General features: G+C 50.8%; 1 protein-coding gene and 1 non-coding gene across 2 annotated transcripts; both read right to left on the bottom strand.

Annotated features, from left to right (window-relative positions):
* Positions 1-879: 879 nt before the first annotated feature.
* ZP3 (zona pellucida glycoprotein 3) lies at positions 880-8,669 on the bottom strand. The gene is made up of 8 exons (XM_021700471.1): positions 8,334-8,669; positions 6,528-6,646; positions 4,792-4,895; positions 4,539-4,716; positions 4,325-4,442; positions 1,773-1,864; positions 1,452-1,594; positions 880-1,110 (listed from the first exon to the last, which is right to left on the bottom strand). Exons 1-8 carry the CDS (start codon positions 8,637-8,639, stop codon positions 890-892), a joined length of 1,281 nt encoding a protein of 426 aa, XP_021556146.1. The 5' UTR covers positions 8,640-8,669; the 3' UTR covers positions 880-889.
* Positions 8,670-10,169: 1,500 nt separating this feature from the next.
* Positions 10,170-10,273, bottom strand: LOC123324951. The gene has a single exon (XR_006540128.1). It is a non-coding gene; the product is annotated as a U6 spliceosomal RNA (small nuclear RNA).
* Positions 10,274-18,432: the final 8,159 nt, after the last annotated feature.

Below are 18,432 nucleotides of genomic sequence, written 5' to 3'. Positions count from 1 at the left end.
TGTCCAACAAGCCCGCCCAACCGGTACCAGTCCCATTTTGCCCATGAGGAGCCTCAGGCTCACAGAAAGTAACTGGCAAGCCTGGGATTCCCAGTGAAGGGGAACTTCACCCAATCAGGAGGAGGAGTTGGGGTCTGGGGTGAGGTTGGAGCCAGCTAAGGGCCACAGCTGTCAGAGGGAGTGGGGGACCCCTTGCCCTGGAGAGGGGGTCACAAGCTGCTTGGGCACCCCTGGGGCTTAGGAGAGGAAGGCAGCTCTATCAGAGGGGGAAAGCAGCTCCCCCCAGTGACAGGAAGCTTCAAGCAGGGCTCAGCCCTTCTGAGGAGCCTACCTGAGTCGGTGACTTGGCCATAGCACACTCCCACTCACCCTACACCCCAGACGTGCTCCCCTACAGCAGCCTCAGGCCCAGGGTGACCACTGTCCAGACCCCCGCCCTGGACCCGGTCACCTCTGGGCCTCAAGTCTGCTGCCCCCTAGAGAAGCCGACTCCATCCTTTCCTCCCTGCCCCCACCCCCATTTCAGATGCACGGGGTCCAGAGACACACCAGACCCTCTGCTAGCCCAGAAGCGGGGCTGGCAGGGCCCACCCTGTTTTGCCCCCGATAGCTGACATCTTGGCCTCCTTGGAGACATGGGAGGATGGTGGCCTGGGAAGATGAGCCCCTCTCCCAGGAAGGCCGTGTTGCCCAGAGTCAGGAAAATGCAGGCTTGCCTTCACAACCCAGTCTGGCCTCTCTGCTGTGGACAGACCACCCCACGCTAGAGATGCAGTAGTCCATGCTGGAGGGTGCTCCTTGAGCCCACAGCACTGTTCTCCCGTCTGCCCCCCCTTCCCCCTCACCCCTATATGACATCACTGCACCACACCCCAGAGCTCACTTTCTTTTATTGGGGAACAGACACAGGGCATATCACCAAGCGAGAAGCAGTACGGTGCCTCCGGGCAAGGACCAGGCCCATGGTAGCCAGAGTCAGGGATACCACCGTGGCCAGGCCTAAGCCCAGCATCACAGAGGTGTGAGGAGAGGTGGACCCCTCCACACCACGATCACCAGCCTTTCCCAGGAAGATCAGAGGCCCCACGGTGATCTCTGCTTCTTCGGTCACTGAAAGACACAGGACACCTGAGGGTCACCTTAGTCCCGCACCAGGGGTCCGATGGTTTTGCTCTATTTCAGCAGATTTAACCAGGTTTTGTTCTAGAAGCTGCGTTATCTCCCCCACAGTCCTGATCACGCCCTACTCTGAACCCCTGGCTGATGCTGGAGTGGGGGTTTAGAGTCCCCTATTAGCCCCCAAGTCTTCTATGTAAGAAAGCCCAAAACCGCATTCCCCCAGCGGTGAGCAGCCTTGAGTGGGAGACCAAAGAGGAATGTCACCCTGCAGGGACAGCACGTACCCTAGACGGAGGGAAGGGCAAGAGCCCTGGAGGGGTCCTAACACCTACCGTGCCTTCGACTTCGGGCTCGGGAAGCAGACTTGCGCCGCCCTCTCTCTAGGTGGGACAGCCTCCTGGAATGGCCTGGAAGGCCACAGCTGCCTTTGTTACAACAGTGACAGACGTCAGCAGTGCCTTCTACAGGGTACCACCTGAGCAGGGCGGGGTGGGGGGAAGGGGGGGGAAGGGGGGGGAAGAAGACCAGAAGATCAGATGGCCGTGTTACCCTCAGGAACCAGCCTGCTGCTGGTATACATCCTAGGGGAATGGACCCCAGGGAGGCCGGTGACAGGACTTTCTGCCCCAGCCATGTCTAACCCGTTCCCTCACCTCTTGGTGGACTTGATGAAGGAACAGGCTTTGTTTAGCTGGTCCGGGACTTGGTCAGCCGGAGTGACCTTCAGATGACAAGTGATATAGATCTAGAAGTAAGAGCAGGTGTTACGAGGTGGAATTCTAAACTGTACCAGGGACTTAAGTAAGCCAGTTCTTTAACCTAAACCCTTGGAGTTCATTTTAGAGATAGTAGAGGGTCAGAGGTGAAGTCAGCCAAGACTTGAAGTGGCAGATCAGATTCTAGACTGTAACCCACCAGCTTTATACCACCCCCCCCCCCCCCACCAATCTTTCCCAAACTCTCCAATCCCTTACCACCGTGCCACCTGGGATCGGGGAAATTTTGATACGAAGCCAGGGGTCACGTCAGCCCTGGTCCTCTCGGCAGATGCACCCCCAGGCAGAGGCCCCCCCCTTCATACTCCAGGTAGTGCTTTGGCAACCCCTACCAACCCTACAAGGGCGTAGAAGTTCTACCACCTTCTCTGAAGCCTTCTGCAGAGCCATAAACCTTGGCCACCACCTAGTGGCTGAGTGCACCAGCAGGGGAGCCAATTTGAACAAGGGAGGATACACTTCTAGCCAGCGGCTTTTTTCTTTTTAAAGATCTTAATCTCTACACCCAACGTGAGGCTTGAACTCACAACCCCGAGATCAAGAGTCACATGCTCCGCTGACTGAGCCAGCCAGGCGCCCCAGGCCACCAGCCTTCTATCTGCCCCAGCAGAGGAGAGCTCTGGGATCCCCTAGAATCCCTATTTCAGGATAGCACTGCTTTTATCCTCAAGCTTCTTCCCAGTACATTTTTTCATGTTAACTGGGGCCCAAGACTCTACAATGGTTCTCTGTTCCTCTTGAATAAAAGGTTTACTTCTCTGTGCCTTGGATAGGGTCAGCCAAACCACCCCATTTACTGTTAAGGGAGAATCTTCCCAGAACTCAGGCTACCTTCCACTGATCAGCAGCATCCTCTGGTCTCTGGTCCGCAACCCCCCCCCAACCCCCACAAAATCCCTAGAGGGGCAGATATAAGCTCAGGTTGCACCTGCGCTGATAACCACCACCTGTATGAAACCTTATCCCTTTCTCCTCCCCACCAGGTCACCTCTGAGGGTCAGTGGCACTCCCTACCCCAACTAGGATCCTCTACCCTAGGACCCACAAGGTCACCGATCTGGGTGATCAGGACCCTTTCTCAGTCTGTTCTTTATCCGCAGCCCCATCCAACCCATCTTCAGGGCATCTCACCAATAGCCTTGATTCACACCCCTTTTATTGACCAGTCTGTATCAAGCTTCCTGTTCTCAGAACAGAACTGCTGGGCATGGGGAGGTAGCTCCAGTGTCATCTACAAATTCACTGTGCTAACCCCTTAATGCCCCTCAGCCATAGGAGCCTTTGGTTTAGTGGTTTGTAAACCCAGCTGTTTATTAGAGCCCCCTAGCAGCTGAAGTAGCTTTTGATGATTTCCAAGTAAAAAAGACCATATTTTATGGTCATTCATTCACTACTCTAATGGTAGAAATCTAGATGATAGGTATATAGGTATTTGCTGTGAAATTCTTTCATCACAGGAGAATTTCCATGATAAAATGTTAGAAAAGAGATGCTGTCCCCATCCCAATTAAGTGAAAAGATAGGGGATTATAGGACCTTTCCAGGTGATTAGTATAGAGCCAAAATTAAAAAAAAAAATCCCTGCTACAATCCCTTCCTGAGCAGCTATTCCAAACTTTGCATCCCCTGCTCCTAGTTCAGCAAACTTAAGATCTATTTTTTATTTGTAAAATTCTACCAGCACTTTCTGGTTAGCAATGCAGAGGCTGGGCTCTCTTCTAGACCTACTAAAACCAAATCCTGGGGATGGGGCCCAACCTAGGTCAATAAACCCTCCAGATGCTGCTGATGCACTCAAGCTTCAAAAAGTCCCCGGTCTAGCCTAGGATCAAGTTCAAGAGCCTACCCTGTAGGAAAAGAAGTTCATACCTGCTTTTCTTACCCTTCCAGAAAGCTTCCAGGAAGGGTGACACCTGTTTTTGTCAACCCCTTTATTCAACCCTTCATCTGGCTTCTGGCCCTGCCCACTGTGGCAAAGACCAGGTTAGTGACCTGGCCACCAGATGCCACAGTGGGTGGTCCTCCTCTCATCTGAGCCATCAGCTCTACCCCTGGTTGGTTCTATTTCTAAGACCCTGGATTCTCTCCACCTGTCATGGGCTTCCTACCTACCTCTAAGGGTTTGTGCTACCCATGCTTCTTCCCTAAAGATCTCACTAGAGCCCATGGCTTTATCAGCTGAATTCACAGAGTTTTGGGATAGGGACAGAGCTATCAAGTTGCTTAAGGAGATACCTGGTGACCTACAGCAGACAGTAAGCCTGGTCAGCCTGACCCTATAGTTTAATCTTATTCCAAGTTCCCCCACCCCCGAAGTAGGCTCCACACCCAACATGGGGCTTGAACTTAGAACACTGAGACCAAGTGTCACACGCTCCACTGACTTAGCCAGCCAGGTGCCCCCCAGTTATTTTTTAAAGGTCAATTACCGTGTTTCTGGAGTCATTAGCAAAGTGGAACATGTCTACTGTGAACTGCAGAGTCTCTGGCCTGGGTCTGGGGCTTTTGAAGGCAGAAGAGGCATCGGAGAGACCATCCACAAGACAGCTTTGAAGAGGAGTGGACAATGGAGTCAGGGGCTGAGGAAGGTGGTGGAGCTCAGGTAGTTAAAAGGGCTCCCTAGAGAAGTGGCCCAGCCCTCACCCGTGGAAGTCCACGATGGTGTGATGAGGGGAGGCGTTCCGGGTGGGTGTCAGCGTGGCCACGCAGTGGTCCACAAACAGCCGCAGTGGCACGTGGCTACCAGTGTGAACTTCGGCCTGGAGGTGGGCGACGTCTCCCAGCTGGAAGGTGGGGGACCGCTTCTCGGAGCCCCAGTCCTCTGAAAGGCACACAGTCAGGGGTGAGACCACCCGAGCTCTCCCTGCCAGCACCCACCCAAGCCCTCCTTGCTTACCCTCCATCAGGCGGAGAGAGAAAACCAGCTTCTCCTCTGAGAGCATCGTGGTCCTAAAGGGCACCCAGGTGGGCAGGACGGCCTGGCTGCTCACGTTGCTGTGCCTACGGAGCAGACCAGCTGTCTACACCTGTCCTGAGCTCATCCCACCTGGCTTCAGTGGAGGGGTTGGGTCTCTCGTTCCTATCTCACAGCAGAGACCTCAGCTGGGGCCCAGCCAGGCGGTGAGTCTAAGGCCACTGAACAGACACCCGAAGTCTGAGCCTCCCCCTTGACCCTCCCAAACCCCACATCTGTGAGTGGGCCCCTCCCTCCAGCTGTGAGGACATTGCTGAGGCATGAAAATGGGATACACCCGAGTTCGCAGTTTGGTCTCTAGACCCAGATGGGCTTATCAGGGTTAACCCCAGAGGCTCAGATTTTGGGCCTGAGGCAGCCAGCCCTCTCTGCACCCCCTCTGGTTCTTGAGGAGCCTCAGGGACTGTCTGGGCCTATACCAGGACGGGAAGGTCCTTGGAAGCAGTGGGAGGTCTCCAGAGGTCTGCCCTGCCGACCTCACCGGGTCTCATGGGAGAGGCTGTGTCGGTGACGCATGGCAGAACTGGAGCTAGAATAGAGCATCCCAGCCTGGGGCAGGCCCCCCTGCACCACCTGCCGCCATCGGGCCAGGCAAGCCCACGTTCTCAGGTCAGTCCCAGGCAGAGATTTTCTAAAGCAAGGCAGCCATGGTCCCAGGAGGGCTTCAGCCTCTGGAGCAAGTACAGGGGCGGCTGGCCTTCCTGCCCTTGGCTCTTCCATCTTCCCCCACCCAACCAGGTCAGGCTCCAGGCTCCCTCCACCCCTGCTGCCGTGGGTCAGAACTCATTCTACGCCATCGCAGCTGGTCTCACCGATTCCATCTGCCCGAGGCCCTTCTGGGTTGAGAAACCCGTCCTTACCCATTCAGTTTGGTTCTAGGGAGGGGCGCCCGCTAAGGTGTGAGCCTGCGCCCCTTCTCTGGATCTGGTTGGGCCTTTAGAACCCCCCGTCTCCCTTCCCTTTTTTTGTTCCCCCTTCCCTTTCTTGACCAGGCCCTGGGCTCCAGACCCCTGGGCTGCGCCCCTCTTAGTGGTACGTTGCACTCCCCTGGGGAGTGTGTGGCTCTGCCCAGACCGTCTCAGTCCCACCCGTCCTAGAAGCACCCTCCCAGGATCTTGTTCTGGGAGCCTCTACCATGAACCACGCCCCCCCCAGGCCCATACCTTCATGGTACCTCCCTTACCTCCTCCCAGCCTGTGCACTCTGCATTCAGCGGAGCCACACAGGACCCGGCACTGTGGCCTTGTCATTATGAGCCATAGTCACCCCCTCCTCACACGCCAGTGCCCAAGGTCACAGGCACATGTTTGGTGCTAAGGCTTGAGGGGTCTCCCCCACCCGCGTGCACGTTGCGGGGGAAGCCAGAGGCCAAGAGCAGGCTGTGCTAGCCCAAGCCTAGAACCTCCCCCTGCACGGAGTTTTTCCAAACTTCAAGGCGGGCCTGGGCTGGGCAGCCCTGCAGCTTCCACCGAGAGACAGCTGCGGCCCCGATGCATTTCAGAGGCTCAGGGCAGACTCAGCGGCCTCCCCACTCCCTGCTGGAGTGGAGGGCGGTGACCTCAACCTAAGTACGCACAACTTCGAGCCACCAAGCTGCCAGAGCATGCTGGGAGGGGCCTCTGCACCAGGCGCAGCAACACGCCCTGTCCCACACTGACCTGGGATAGCGGCACTCGATGGGAACCTCGGCGCGGTTAGTCCTGAGGATGGACAGGTTTCCCGCAGGGCGGGGGCTGTGGAGCAGGAAGGTGCTGTACACCAGAGCGCTGTCCGTCACCTGAACGGAATGGGAGGGATTAACCCCAACAACATCACCTGCCCACGAAAGGGTGCAGGGAGGGCAGCCCACCTGAGGCAGGGAGAACCCAGACCCTGGACTCAAAGCCCACCCTCCTGATGACCCATGCGAAAGCCTGAACAGGTACCACCCTCGAACCTCCGTTTCCCGCTCCCCCCGACCCTGAAATTGTGACGCCACCGCAGGGGGTCTGGATCAGCTCTGTGTCAGGCCCCAAGTGGTGCCCAGCGACCAGGGGTGTTGGATATGTGCTCCCCTTCTCAGGAGGCCACCCCCATCCCAATACCGTTTCCTTCTGGGGGTGGAAGGGGGGGCAGGGAAGGCCTGGGACCTAGAGAGCCACCTTGAAGAACCCAGAAGGTTCCAGGAAGTTTAATTCATGGCCACAGCAGTTAAGACTCAACTTGCCCTCCCTTCTCTTCTCATACCCACATCACGGAAGGGGATACTGGGTCAGTGGTTCCCAGAGGCAGGAAGAGCTCAGGCAGGTGCTACCGGATACTTGCATCTTCCAAGGGGCCACCCGGGAGGAGACCGAGCTGCTGCCTGGCCATGCCCGAACCACTGCATCTCTAGGAGAGAGTCCTAGCTTTCTACTAGCTAGGGCCCCAGATGGACCAGCAGCATCATTTGTGGGTCGCCCTGTTCAGAAGTTCAGAATTTCAGGGCATTAAACCAATTGCAGCTGGTGGGACAGCACAGGGCCTGGCCCCAGGTGATTCTTATCAGGCAGGATTGTGAACCCCACCCCGGAAAAGGGCACGGCCAGGTTGTGCCTATTGAAGTCACCCGGGGGCCTTAAGGATGCTGCTAGTTGGCTCCCACAGCCCGTCTGATTTAGCACAGGAAAAGGGAATCAGGATTTTTAAATGCTCGCCGGGCGGTTCTAATGCCCAAAGTTTGGGAGTTACTCAACTAGAATGATTCCTCAAATAACTCTTTGGGTTCTCTGGGCTCGCTGTCCTCTTCCTGGGGAAACAAGGGCCAGGAGGCCTCAGGGTAAGCCCCAGGGGTGGGGGGCAGCATGGAAGATTAAAGCCCCAGGAAGGCTCCAGGTGCTTACTGAGCTTGCCCCCACCCTAGCCAAGCTGAGCCGTGAGTCCAGGGCCTGGTGGGCAAGAGCCCAGGACAAAGGAGAAGATGGGCTGTGGGGTGACAGGAAGTAGTCCAAGGAACCGTGGACCAGCTAGGGGTCCTGTGCCCAGTCCAGCCCTGCCTTGCTGGAAGCCCCTCCTTGTAGCCTGAATTACTTAGCTCTTCGGTACCTGCCTCCCACATTAAGTGTCCCCACCCCCCTACTTGGGACTACCCCCAGGGATCCCGTTTGTGCCTTGAAGTTAACACAGAGGTAATCATGACGCCCTTTGCCCCCTCCCTCAAAGCCACATCTCTCCTGGATGCCCTCCAGGGGTTCACAAACCCTCAGGAATCAGAGTGGGGAGTGCCCTCTCTGGCCCAGAGTGCATGGCCATCTCTGGATTCCACCCTGTCTACCTGATTCCAGCAACTAGAGGCAAGCACTTTCAACCACCCCAAGTTGCCAATCCCAGGCTTCAGGCCTCAGTTGCTCCCTGTCCCCAGCAAGTGAAAGGGCTCTGGCCCAGCCCCACCTCTCCCTGGCCCTGCATCCACACTCCCCGCGGCCACCAAGGGGGCCAAGTCTTACCTGCATCCCGTTGCCACACTCATGCAGCCCGACCTCAAACCTGACCACATCATCTGCGTCCATAGAGGCCAGGGGTTCACAGTTCTCCGGGCCCAGGGTGAGGTCTGCAGGTCTGACGAGCTTCCCAGTACCAAAAAGGTTTTTGCTGACAGTGACCACCAGCTGGGCCTCCAGACACTCCACCACCACGGGGGGCCTAGATGGCAATGAGTAGTAGGTCTCACCCGGAGAAGTGGTCTGGGGATAGCACAGCTCCATGCCTCCCAAGAGCAGAAAGCAGATGAAGAGCCCATGGCTCAGCCCCATGGCTCCTCCAGTCACTCGCACTGGTAACCCCTGTGTAGCCACCACCCAGCGGTCTTATACCCCGGATGATGCCACCTGCACCTGGGCTCCCCAACCAATCAGTGGGCCAGTCCCCGATCTAGCAGCTTCGCATCACCTGAGAGCTTGTTAGACCTGCAGACTCTCCGCCCCACCCCAGACCTACCGAGTCAGAATCTGGTATTTTGCTCTCTTCCCAAGTGATTTGTGTTCGAGGTAAATCTGACAAGCGTGGGCAGGCAGCCCATTCAGTCATACCGTCTTGCCCCTTCTCTACCCCCACTCCCATGTGTCAGCCCTTTGCTAGCCCAGCGAGGGAGTTAAGAGCGGGCCCAGGTCTGTGGGGGAGATGGGGAGAAAGACTGATTGGAGGGTGAGGAGGATGGATCAGGGGAGGCAGGGAGCTCATTCCAAGTGAGAAAACAGAAGGAGGCCTCATTAGGAGACCAGGGAATTTTAGGGGTCATTGCCCAATTTTACGGGAGGTAGGAGGGGAGGTCAGTTTAGGTAGAGGTGGCCGTGTGAACAGAGGGGAAGAGAGGGGATTGGGCGGGCTTGGGAGAAAAGCCCAGGAGCTCAGAGGTGCTGGAGCCTCGGTTCCCCGGGGGGTGAGAGTGACAGTTTAGGGGGCGGGGGGGGTGGGTGGGGCCGTCTGGGGGTCTCTGGCTGGGAAGGGGTAGGACCAGAGAGGAGGGTCAGGTGGCTACTGTACCAGTCCTGGTGGGAGAGGGTGAAGAAGGACTGGCAGGGTCGACATTTACATTTACTCTGCCAGGAAGCAGGGGAGGCGAACTACAAAAATTAACAGCACCAGGGCGCCTGGCTGGCTCAGTTGGTGGAGTGTGCAACTCTTGATCTCGGGGTCTTGAGTTCGAGCCTACGTTGGGTGTGAAGAGTATTTAAAAATAAAAATAAAGAGGGGCGCCTGGGTGGCTCAGTCGGTTAAGCGGCTGCCTTCCGCTCAGGTCATGATCCCGGGGTCCTGGGATTGAGCCCCGCATCAGGCTCCCTGCTCGGCGGAGAGCCTGCTTCTCCCTTTCCCTCTGCCTGCCACTCTGCCTACTTGTGCTCTCTCTGTCAAATAAATAAATTTTAAAAAATAAAAAAAAAAATTAATGGCACCTAATTCCTAGGGACAGAATGTGGACTCACTTGCAAATGCTTGCTTCTGAAGTAATCAAACCATAGATTTAAGTTGCTTGAACAGTCCCTCGGTGGGTTTTTTGCGGGGGGAGGGTGTATTTTTTTAATATGTACTCTAGTTTACTTGTGGGAAAATAAATAAGTGGAGGGAAGAGATTACCCCCACAACTTCCTTTGACTTAACCAACAGGGGTGGGTGGGGGGTGGTGTGGGGGATGAAGGCAGCCAGCTCAGAGAAGCAGCTCCAAGCTCACCTGGGTGGCCCACCCCTGTGGGAAACCCTTCCCTCTGGGTTCCCTGTGTTAGATAACAAAAATTCAACCCAGTAAATTTTATTTATTTATTTTTTAAAGATTTTAATTTTTTTTTTTAAACATGGAATGCTTCACGAATTTTCACGTCATCCTTGTGCAGGGGCCATGCTAATCTCTGTGTTATTCCAATTTTAGTATATGTGCTGCTGAACCAAGCACTTAAAGATTTTATTTTATTTTTTATTTTATTTCTTAAAGATTGATTTATTTATGCGAAAGAGAGCACTCGTGATCATGCGCGCGTGTGGAGGGGAGGGGAGGGGCAGAGGGAGAGAGAATCTCAAGCGGACTCCCCTCTGAGTGTGGAGATTGATGAGGGGCTGGATCCCACCACCCATGAGATCATGACCTGAGCCGAAACCGAGTCGGATGCTTAACCGACTGAGCCACCTGGGTGCCCCAAAGATTTTATATTTAAGTAATCTCCATACCCAACGTGGGGCTCAAACTCACAACCCCAAGATCAAAAATCACATGCTCCACTGACTGAACCAGCCAGGCGTCCCAACCCAGGAAAGAGCTAATTGGCTTTATTATTTGGTTCATGAATCAGGCAACACCATCTAACAGGTAAAGGGGAACCCCAAAGGGCCACAGGAAATGAAAGTTTTTTTAAAAATAGAGAGGGAGGGGCACCTGGGTGGCTCAGTGGGCTAAGTGTCTGACTTTGGCTTGGGTCATGATATCAGGGTCCTGGGATTGGGTTCTGAGTTAGGCTCTGTGGTCAGTGGGGAGTCTGCTTGTCCCTCTGCCTCTTCCCCTGCTCATGCTCGAGCTCTCGCTCTTTCTCTCAAATAAATAATTAAAGTCTTAAAAAAATTAAAAATAGGGAGTAGAACACAGGAAATTACTAGAAAGAATTCATTGTTTTAGGCAAGTTCGCCCTCCTAAGGGGAATGGAAGGGATCTTTCAGTAAACTTCCTAGGGCTGACCCTAGAGCAGGAAATTCCTATGTTGGCTGGTTAAAGGTTACATTTCTGGGGTGCCTGGGTGGCTCAGTCAGTTAGGTGTCTGACTCTTGATTGCAACTCAGGTCTGCCTGAGATTCTCTCTCTCTCCCTCTGCCCCTCCCCCCCCCACTTGCGGTCTCTCTCACTGTCTCTAAAATAAATAAATAAATCTTAAAAATAAATAAATAAATATATTTTTAAAAGGTTACATTTCAGGGCACCTGGGTGGCTCAGTCGGTTAAGCGTCTGCCTTTGGCTCAGGTCATGATCCTAGGGTCCTGGGATCGAGCCCCACTTCGGGCTTCTGGCTCAGCAGGGAGCCTGCTTCTCCCTCTCCCCCGGCCTCTCCCCCTGCTCGTGCTCTCTCTCTGTATCTGTGTCTCAAATGAATAAATAAAATCTTAAAAAAAAAAAAAAAGGTTACATTTCTGAGGGGTTGAAACTACAGTTAGGTTAGGTATTAAATCTTGGTTTACTGACTTGGGGCCTTAACACAAGTGATGCCTTTTTGGGCCTGTGGTTTTCTTTTTAACCTACCTACCAGGTCCAGAGGGAGGGAGCCAGCTGGGGCCCGCGGCCCCAAAGAACAGCTAGTTGGAGACACTCTGTCTTAGGAGTGGGGGCCCTCTGGGGAAGGGGCCTCTCCGTGCTTGTAGCCCACAGCTGTGTTTGTGGACTGTGCTGGAAATAGGGTGGGGTGGGCTGGGCACTGGAAATGAGGGCCTCCTTGAAGCCTTGGGATCCATCCCCTCTCCCTCTGTGCCCTGGGACTAACCCCTCCTAGAAGGCTTCAGGATAAAAGGACATGGACTGCCTGGCTGGTGCAGTTGGTGGAGCATATGGGTTTAAGCCCCACATTGGGCCTAGAGTTTACAAACAAATAAAAAATAAGACATGAAGAAATTGATGAGGGGGTGTGAGGCATGTATTGGGGGAGGGGGAGAGGAGGATGGAGGAGAGTATGCACATGAAGTGCTGGTAAGTTTGTGTGTCCCCTTTCCAGAAAGAGGACCAAAGACAACCCCATCAAGGAGCCTGGCCAGTCCCGTCCCAACTCTCCCCACCCCGCCCAGATTCTGGGTCTTTTGCATTTTTCTGAGCAGTACTGCCACCTGGTGGCCAGAATCACCAAAGGCGGAGGCACCAGCCCAGAGTGTTTTCCTTAAAATTCCTTAGAGCCCAGATACTGGTCTCTAAATACTATTCCTTTCTAACTGGGGGACCCAGGGTTCCTTGGAGGACTGGCTGATTCCAGGGCAAGGGCCAGGAAAGTACAGGTGAATCTGGAATGTCTTGTTATGGCAAAAAAATATCACAAAATGATGAGGGCGTGTCAAAAGGACACAAGCCAAATTGAATGGGGGGGTGGCCCCACTGGCCAAGTTGGGGACAACTGTACATCAAATGAATGAGGACAACAAGGACTCCACATCTCCACATTGAATAAAGTAAGAATCCACGGGCATCCATTCTGACAATGCGTAAAAACACATAAATGGGAATATTTTTCCATAAAAGGGAAGAAGCTTCTTTACAGTAGAACACTATCATAGGAGGAAGGACCATTTAGAAAATGACCATTTGGGGGCGCCTGGGTGGTACAGTCAGTTGAGCATTCTACTCCTGGTTTTCTGCTCAGGTCAGGATATTAGCATTGTGAGATCAAGCCCCATGTCTAGGGCTCTGTGCTTGAGATTCTCTCTCCCTCTGCCCCTCCCCCCACCTCTCTCTCTCAAATAAATAAATAAATCTTTAAAAAAATGACCAGTTGCAGTCATTATAGTAACAGATTCAGGCAAGAATTATCAGTGTATATTAAAAATTCATTGACGGCATGATGGGGGTGTTAGCTGTGGTGATAATCATTTGCAGTATATGAGTATCAGATCAACATGTTGTCCACCTTGAACTCACACAATGTTATGCAATTATAACTTGATAAAGCTGGAAGAAAAGTTCCGGAGATGGATAATGGCAGTGGTTGCCCAATGGTATGAATGTAGTGGATGCCACTGAACTATATACTTATAAATAAATAAAATTGTAAATTTTATTTATTTATTTATTTATTTACTTAGTCATAGTATTATTATTCATAACAAATAAATATATAAATATTTTATAAATATATAATCAATAAAGATTTTATTTTTAAAGATTTACTTATAAATAAAGATTTTATTTTTAAAAAAGATTATTTGAGAGAGAGAGAGCATGAGCGGGAAGAGGGGCAGAGGGAGAGGGAGAGAGAAACTTAAGCAGACTCCATGCTGAGCACAGACCCGGAGGTCATGACCTGAGCTGAAATCATGAGTTGGACACTTAACCACGGAGGTGTGCCAAGATTTTATTTTTAAGTAATCTCTACATGCAACGTGGAGCTTGAACTTACAACCCTGAGATCAAGAGTTGCATGCTCTGCCAGCTAAGCCAGCCAGGCACCCCAAAATGGTAAATTTTATGTTATGTACATTTTACCACAATAAGAACAACACAGGGGAAAAAAAAAACTACTTGATGGAAGCTTGAATGCATAGTTTCAAAGTTTCTCCCTCAAGATTCTGTATTAATTACAAAGGAGTAAGTGGTTACTTCACAGTGATTAAATCTGGCAGATACCACTTAAGCCACATTGTCAAAGTTAATTAACCATTAGAGGAATAAACATTGTCCTATTAGTGGGATAAACTGACATTGTGTGCCTCCTCATGTGAGGGGATGATGCCCAGTTTTTGGAAAAAAGTATGTATGTGTATGTGTGTACACACTTCTATGTGTATACATGTGTGTATATATACATGCTTGTGTATGTTCATTTATACACATACAAATATAAAGAGATACAGAGGAGCTCCCAGGTGGCTCGGTTAAGTGTCTGCCTTCAGCTCGGGTCATGATCTCAGGGTCCTGGGATCAAGCCCCGCATCAGGCTCCCTGCTCAGAGGGGAGTCTGCTTCTCCCTCTGCCCCTCGCTCTCTCTCTCTCTCTCTCAAGTAAATAAATAAAATCTTAAAAAAGAGAGAGAGACAGATACAGAGAGAGTATATGCAGCAAAATGTTCATATTTGCTGTAAAGGGGAAACAGGATTTCAAAATGAAAAATAAACCTTCTCTAGGTCAATTCAAGTGAAAGGGAAAATAGTGGCATCCCTTTTCAGAAGAAGGCTTTTAACCAGTTTCCAAAAGCAATTGCTGAAGTGAAATATGAAGTTACTAGGCATAAACCGTACCAACCAAAAATGTGCAAGATCTTTGAGGAATACTTTATGAAACTTTATTGAAAGTCATCAGAGAATATCTAAATGCACAGAGAGCTATTCCATATTCATGGGTGGGAAACACAATATCATCAAGATCTCAATTTCCCCCCCGGAAGTTAATCTATAATCTCTGTCAAAATCCCCACAGGTGTGTGTGTATGCGTGTGTGTGTGTATGGAACCTGACTAAGTGATTCTAAAATTTATACAGAAGGGCTAAGGATCAAGGAAATCAAGACTTGTGAAGAAAAAGAACAACGCGAAAGACACATGCTCGCAGCTATGAAGTTATATATTCTAGAGCCATAGTAATTAAAATGAGGTGCTCATAGGACAGAAAAACACTAGGAGTGGAATAGATGAGTCCAGAAGCAGCCACTTACATATGTGAAATATGACACATAACAGAGGGGACAGATGGACAACTTAATGAAAGGAGCTGTGACAGTGATTATCCATATGGGGGGAAAACTGGATTTCTACTTCATACATAAAAAGGAATTCTAGATAAATTAAAGAGCTGAATGTGTAGGAAGAAAACTTTATTTTTTTTAATCATTTTTTATTTTTTTAAAGATTTTTATTTATTTGACACACAGAGAGAGAGAGAGTGAGCACAAGCGGGGGGGAGGGGCAGACAGAGGGAGAAGCAGACTCCTGGCTGAGCAGGGAGCCCCATGTGGGGCTCCATCCCAGGACCCCGGGATCTTGACCTGAGCCAAAGGCAGACGCTTAATGACTGAGCCACCCAGGTGCCCCTGGAAGAAAACTTTAAAATTTGTGGAAGGAAATACAACCTCCCGGGACAGAGTGAGATGGAGGGTATTTGCTAAACATGACCCACCCAACAAGAAAAAGCACAAAGCATTAAAGAGAGGTGACTTTTGGGGACACTTTCATAAGTGATAAAAAATAGCTACCATGACAGGGCACCTGGGTGGCTCAGTCAGTTGAGGGACTGGCTCTTGACTTTGGCTCGGGTCATGATGACAAGGTCCTGGGATCACGTAGGGCTCCATGCTCAGCGGGGAGTCTGCTTGAAGATTCTCTCCCTCTGCCCGTCCCCTTACTCTCTCTCTCTCTCTCTAAAACAAATAAGTAAGTCTTAAAAAAAAAAATAGAGGGGCACCTGGGTGGCTCAGTCGTTAAGCGTCTGCCTTCAGCTCAGGTCGTGATCCCGGGGTCCTGGGATCGAGCCCCGCATTGGGCTCAGCGGGAGGCCTGCTTCTCCCTCTCCCACTCCCCCACCCCGCTCGTGTTCACTCTCTCGCTGTGTCTCTCTCTGTCAAATAAATAAAATCTTTAAAACATAAAAATAAAAAATAAATAGAACTTTCCTGGGACACCTGGCTGGCTCAGTCGATGGAACATTTGACTCTTGATCTCAGGGTTGAGTTCGAGCCCCACATTGCCTGCAGAGATTACTCAAAAAAAAAAAAAAATTTTTTTTTTTTTTAAACTAGGACTTTCCTTTCTGTCACCCTGGGAAGGCAAAATAGCTGGTATGTGACAGAGAATAAGAGTAGCCATAAATTATAAGGCAGCTGGAATTTGCCAGACACACATACCCACATGCTGCCGATTCTGCTGCTTAATTCTGCAGCCAGACTTCAGGCAGACTGGAGAGATCCCGATGGGCTGGGATCTGGCACATTTTTTGTGCAGTGACTGAAGTGAAAAGAAATTTAAAGATACAAAAAGAAAGGGGCTCTAACGTGTATGGGGAACTTTTCACTATTTCATTATTAAATGTCAAATGGTATATAAAATTTACAGCCCACTTGAGCGAGTATGTGACCTTGATTACAGCTCAGGAAAACGGATATTTTGTACCACACTTTGACTTTTTATTATAAAGTGTTCAAAAATTATCTTAAAAAATAAACAAGTGTCTAAACTAAAAATGGAGGGGGCTCCTGGCTAGCTCAGTTAGTAGAGCATGAGATTCTCGATCTCGGGTTGTGAGTTGAAGCCCCACACATTGGGCGTGGAGTCTAAAAAAATAAAATAGGGGAGCCTGGGTGGCTCAGTTGGTTGAGTGTCAGCTCTTGGTTTTGGTTCAGGTCATGATGTCAGGCTTGTGGGAAGAAACCCTGTGTGGGGCTCCCTGCTCAGCTCAGAGTCTATTTGAGATTCTCTCTCTCCTTCTTCCTCTGCCCCTCCCCCCCACCCCCCTAAATAAATAAATAAAATCTTTTCTAAAAATAATAAAAATAAAGTCTTTTCAAAATAAATAAATAGGGATACCTGGGTGGCTCAGTCAGTTAAGCATCTGCCTTCGGCTCAGGTCATCATCCTAGGATCCTGGGATCGAGTCCCGCATTGGGCTCCTTGTTCAGCAGGGGAGTCTGCTTCTCTCTCTCTCTCCAACCCTCCCCCCACTCATTCTCTCTCTCTCTTGCAAATAAATAAAATCTAAAAAAAAAAAAAAAAAACCTGGGGCGCCTGGGCGGCTCAGTCGTTAAGCATCTGCCTTCGGCTCAGGTCATGATCCCGGGGTCCTGGGATCGAGCCCCACATCGGCCTCCCTGCTCAGCGGGAAGCCTGCTTCTCCCTCTCCCACTCCCCCTGCTTGTGTTCCCTCTCTCGCTGTGTCTCTCTCTGTCAAATAAATAAATAAAATCTTTAAAAAAACAAAAACCTGATTAAGATGGCAAATTTTATGTTATATGTATTTTACTACAATTGAAAATAAAATAGGGCGCCTGGGTGGCTCAGATGGTTAAGCGTCTGCCTTCGGCTCAGGTCATGATCCCGGGGTCCTGGGATCGAGTCCCACATCGGGCTCCTGGCTCAGCGGGGAGCCTGCATCTCCCTCTGACCCTCTCCCCTCTCGTGCTGTTTCTCTCTCGCTCGCTCTATAAAAAATAAATAAATAAAATCTTTAAAAAAAAGAAAAAAGAAAAGAAAATAAATTTAAATATTGCATCAGAAAAACGCAGCTCCTGGCCAACAGGGCCGGCTTGATTCTCAGAATATTGCCAGAAGGTTCCTCTGAGCCTTGGCTGCCTGGTGCAAGAGCATTTTCCCCTGGGATGTTTCTGCCTTGGCACCCCTTAGGCTGCTGGTAAAAGAAAATGCTGGATGAACATAATGGGCCCCTAGTTCTGGTCTTATGGAACTCTCCTTCAATACCAGCGCTTCACCCAACGTGCTGCCCATAGTTGTCTCTGGGAAGATCAAAGAATGAAGCTTCAGTGACTCTATGGGGAAACATGTGGCACTTCTCTTCTATCCTCTGGATTTTGCTTTTGCGTGCTCTGTGCGTGTGGAAACTGCATTTTGTAAAAGCGCAAAAGCATTTCACAATGAAACTTTTATTTCACAAGAATGGCTTTCAGCGGATCCCTACTTCAGCCCGTCTTGCCCGGAGAAGCACACCGAGAAAGAATGGGCATCTGGCCACCCTTGTTAGATTTCATGCAACAGATTTCCTGAGGATAAGGAGAGCTGTTAGAAGTGCATGAGGTTGGGGTGCCTGGGTGTCTCAGTCCAGATGAGAATGGAAGTTTGCATGGCTGGGGCGCCCAGGTGGCTCAGTCACTTAAGCATCTGCCTTCGGCTCAGGTCATGATCTCAGGGTCCTGGGATCAAGCCCCGCATCAGCTCCCTCTTCTCTGGGGAGTCTGTTTCTCCCTCTCCTTCTGCTCTCTCTCTCAAATAAATTAAAGAAATATTTTTTAAAAACCTGGAAATACATGTTCAACTTCTAGGTGATAGGATGTTTTGAAAATCTACAATGCTTTTTTTTTTTTTTTAAAGATTTTATTTATTTGACAGAGAGACACAGCGAGAGAGGGAACACAAGCAGGGGGAGTGGGAGAGGGAGAAGCAGGCCTCCCACCGAGCAGGGAGCCCGATGTGGGGCTCGATCCTAGGACCCTGGGATCATGACCTGAGCCAAAGGCAGACGCTCAACGACTGAGCCACGCAGGCACCCCAAAAATCTACAATACTTAAAAAAAAAGTCACATGCTCTTTCAATGGAGCCAGTCAGGCGCCCCACTTTTATTGATTGATTTATCTATTTTATTTTATTTTTTAAAGACTTGTTTATGTATGTATGTATGTATGTATGTATGTATGTATTTGACAGAGAGAGAAAGAA

The sequence above is a fragment of the Neomonachus schauinslandi genome, chromosome 5, assembly GCF_002201575.2.
Source record: "Neomonachus schauinslandi chromosome 5, ASM220157v2, whole genome shotgun sequence".
Classification (NCBI taxonomy): Eukaryota; Metazoa; Chordata; class Mammalia; order Carnivora; family Phocidae; genus Neomonachus; species Neomonachus schauinslandi.
This window is presented reverse-complemented; position numbering and strand designations above follow the sequence as displayed.

Bases quoted from the DNA above. Each gene is read 5' to 3' on its own strand.
- ZP3 (XM_021700471.1), bottom strand. From the start codon at position 8,639: ATGGGGCTGAGCCATGGGCTCTTCATCTGCTTTCTGCTCTTGGGAGGC. The intron at 4,717-4,791 runs GTAAGCAAGGAG...TGTGCCTTTCAG, and splicing joins CTCTCTCCGCCTGATGGAGG to AGGACTGGGGCTCCGAGAAG. The intron at 4,443-4,538 runs GTGAGGGCTGGG...TCCTCTTCAAAG, and splicing joins ACCATCGTGGACTTCCACGG to CTGTCTTGTGGATGGTCTCT.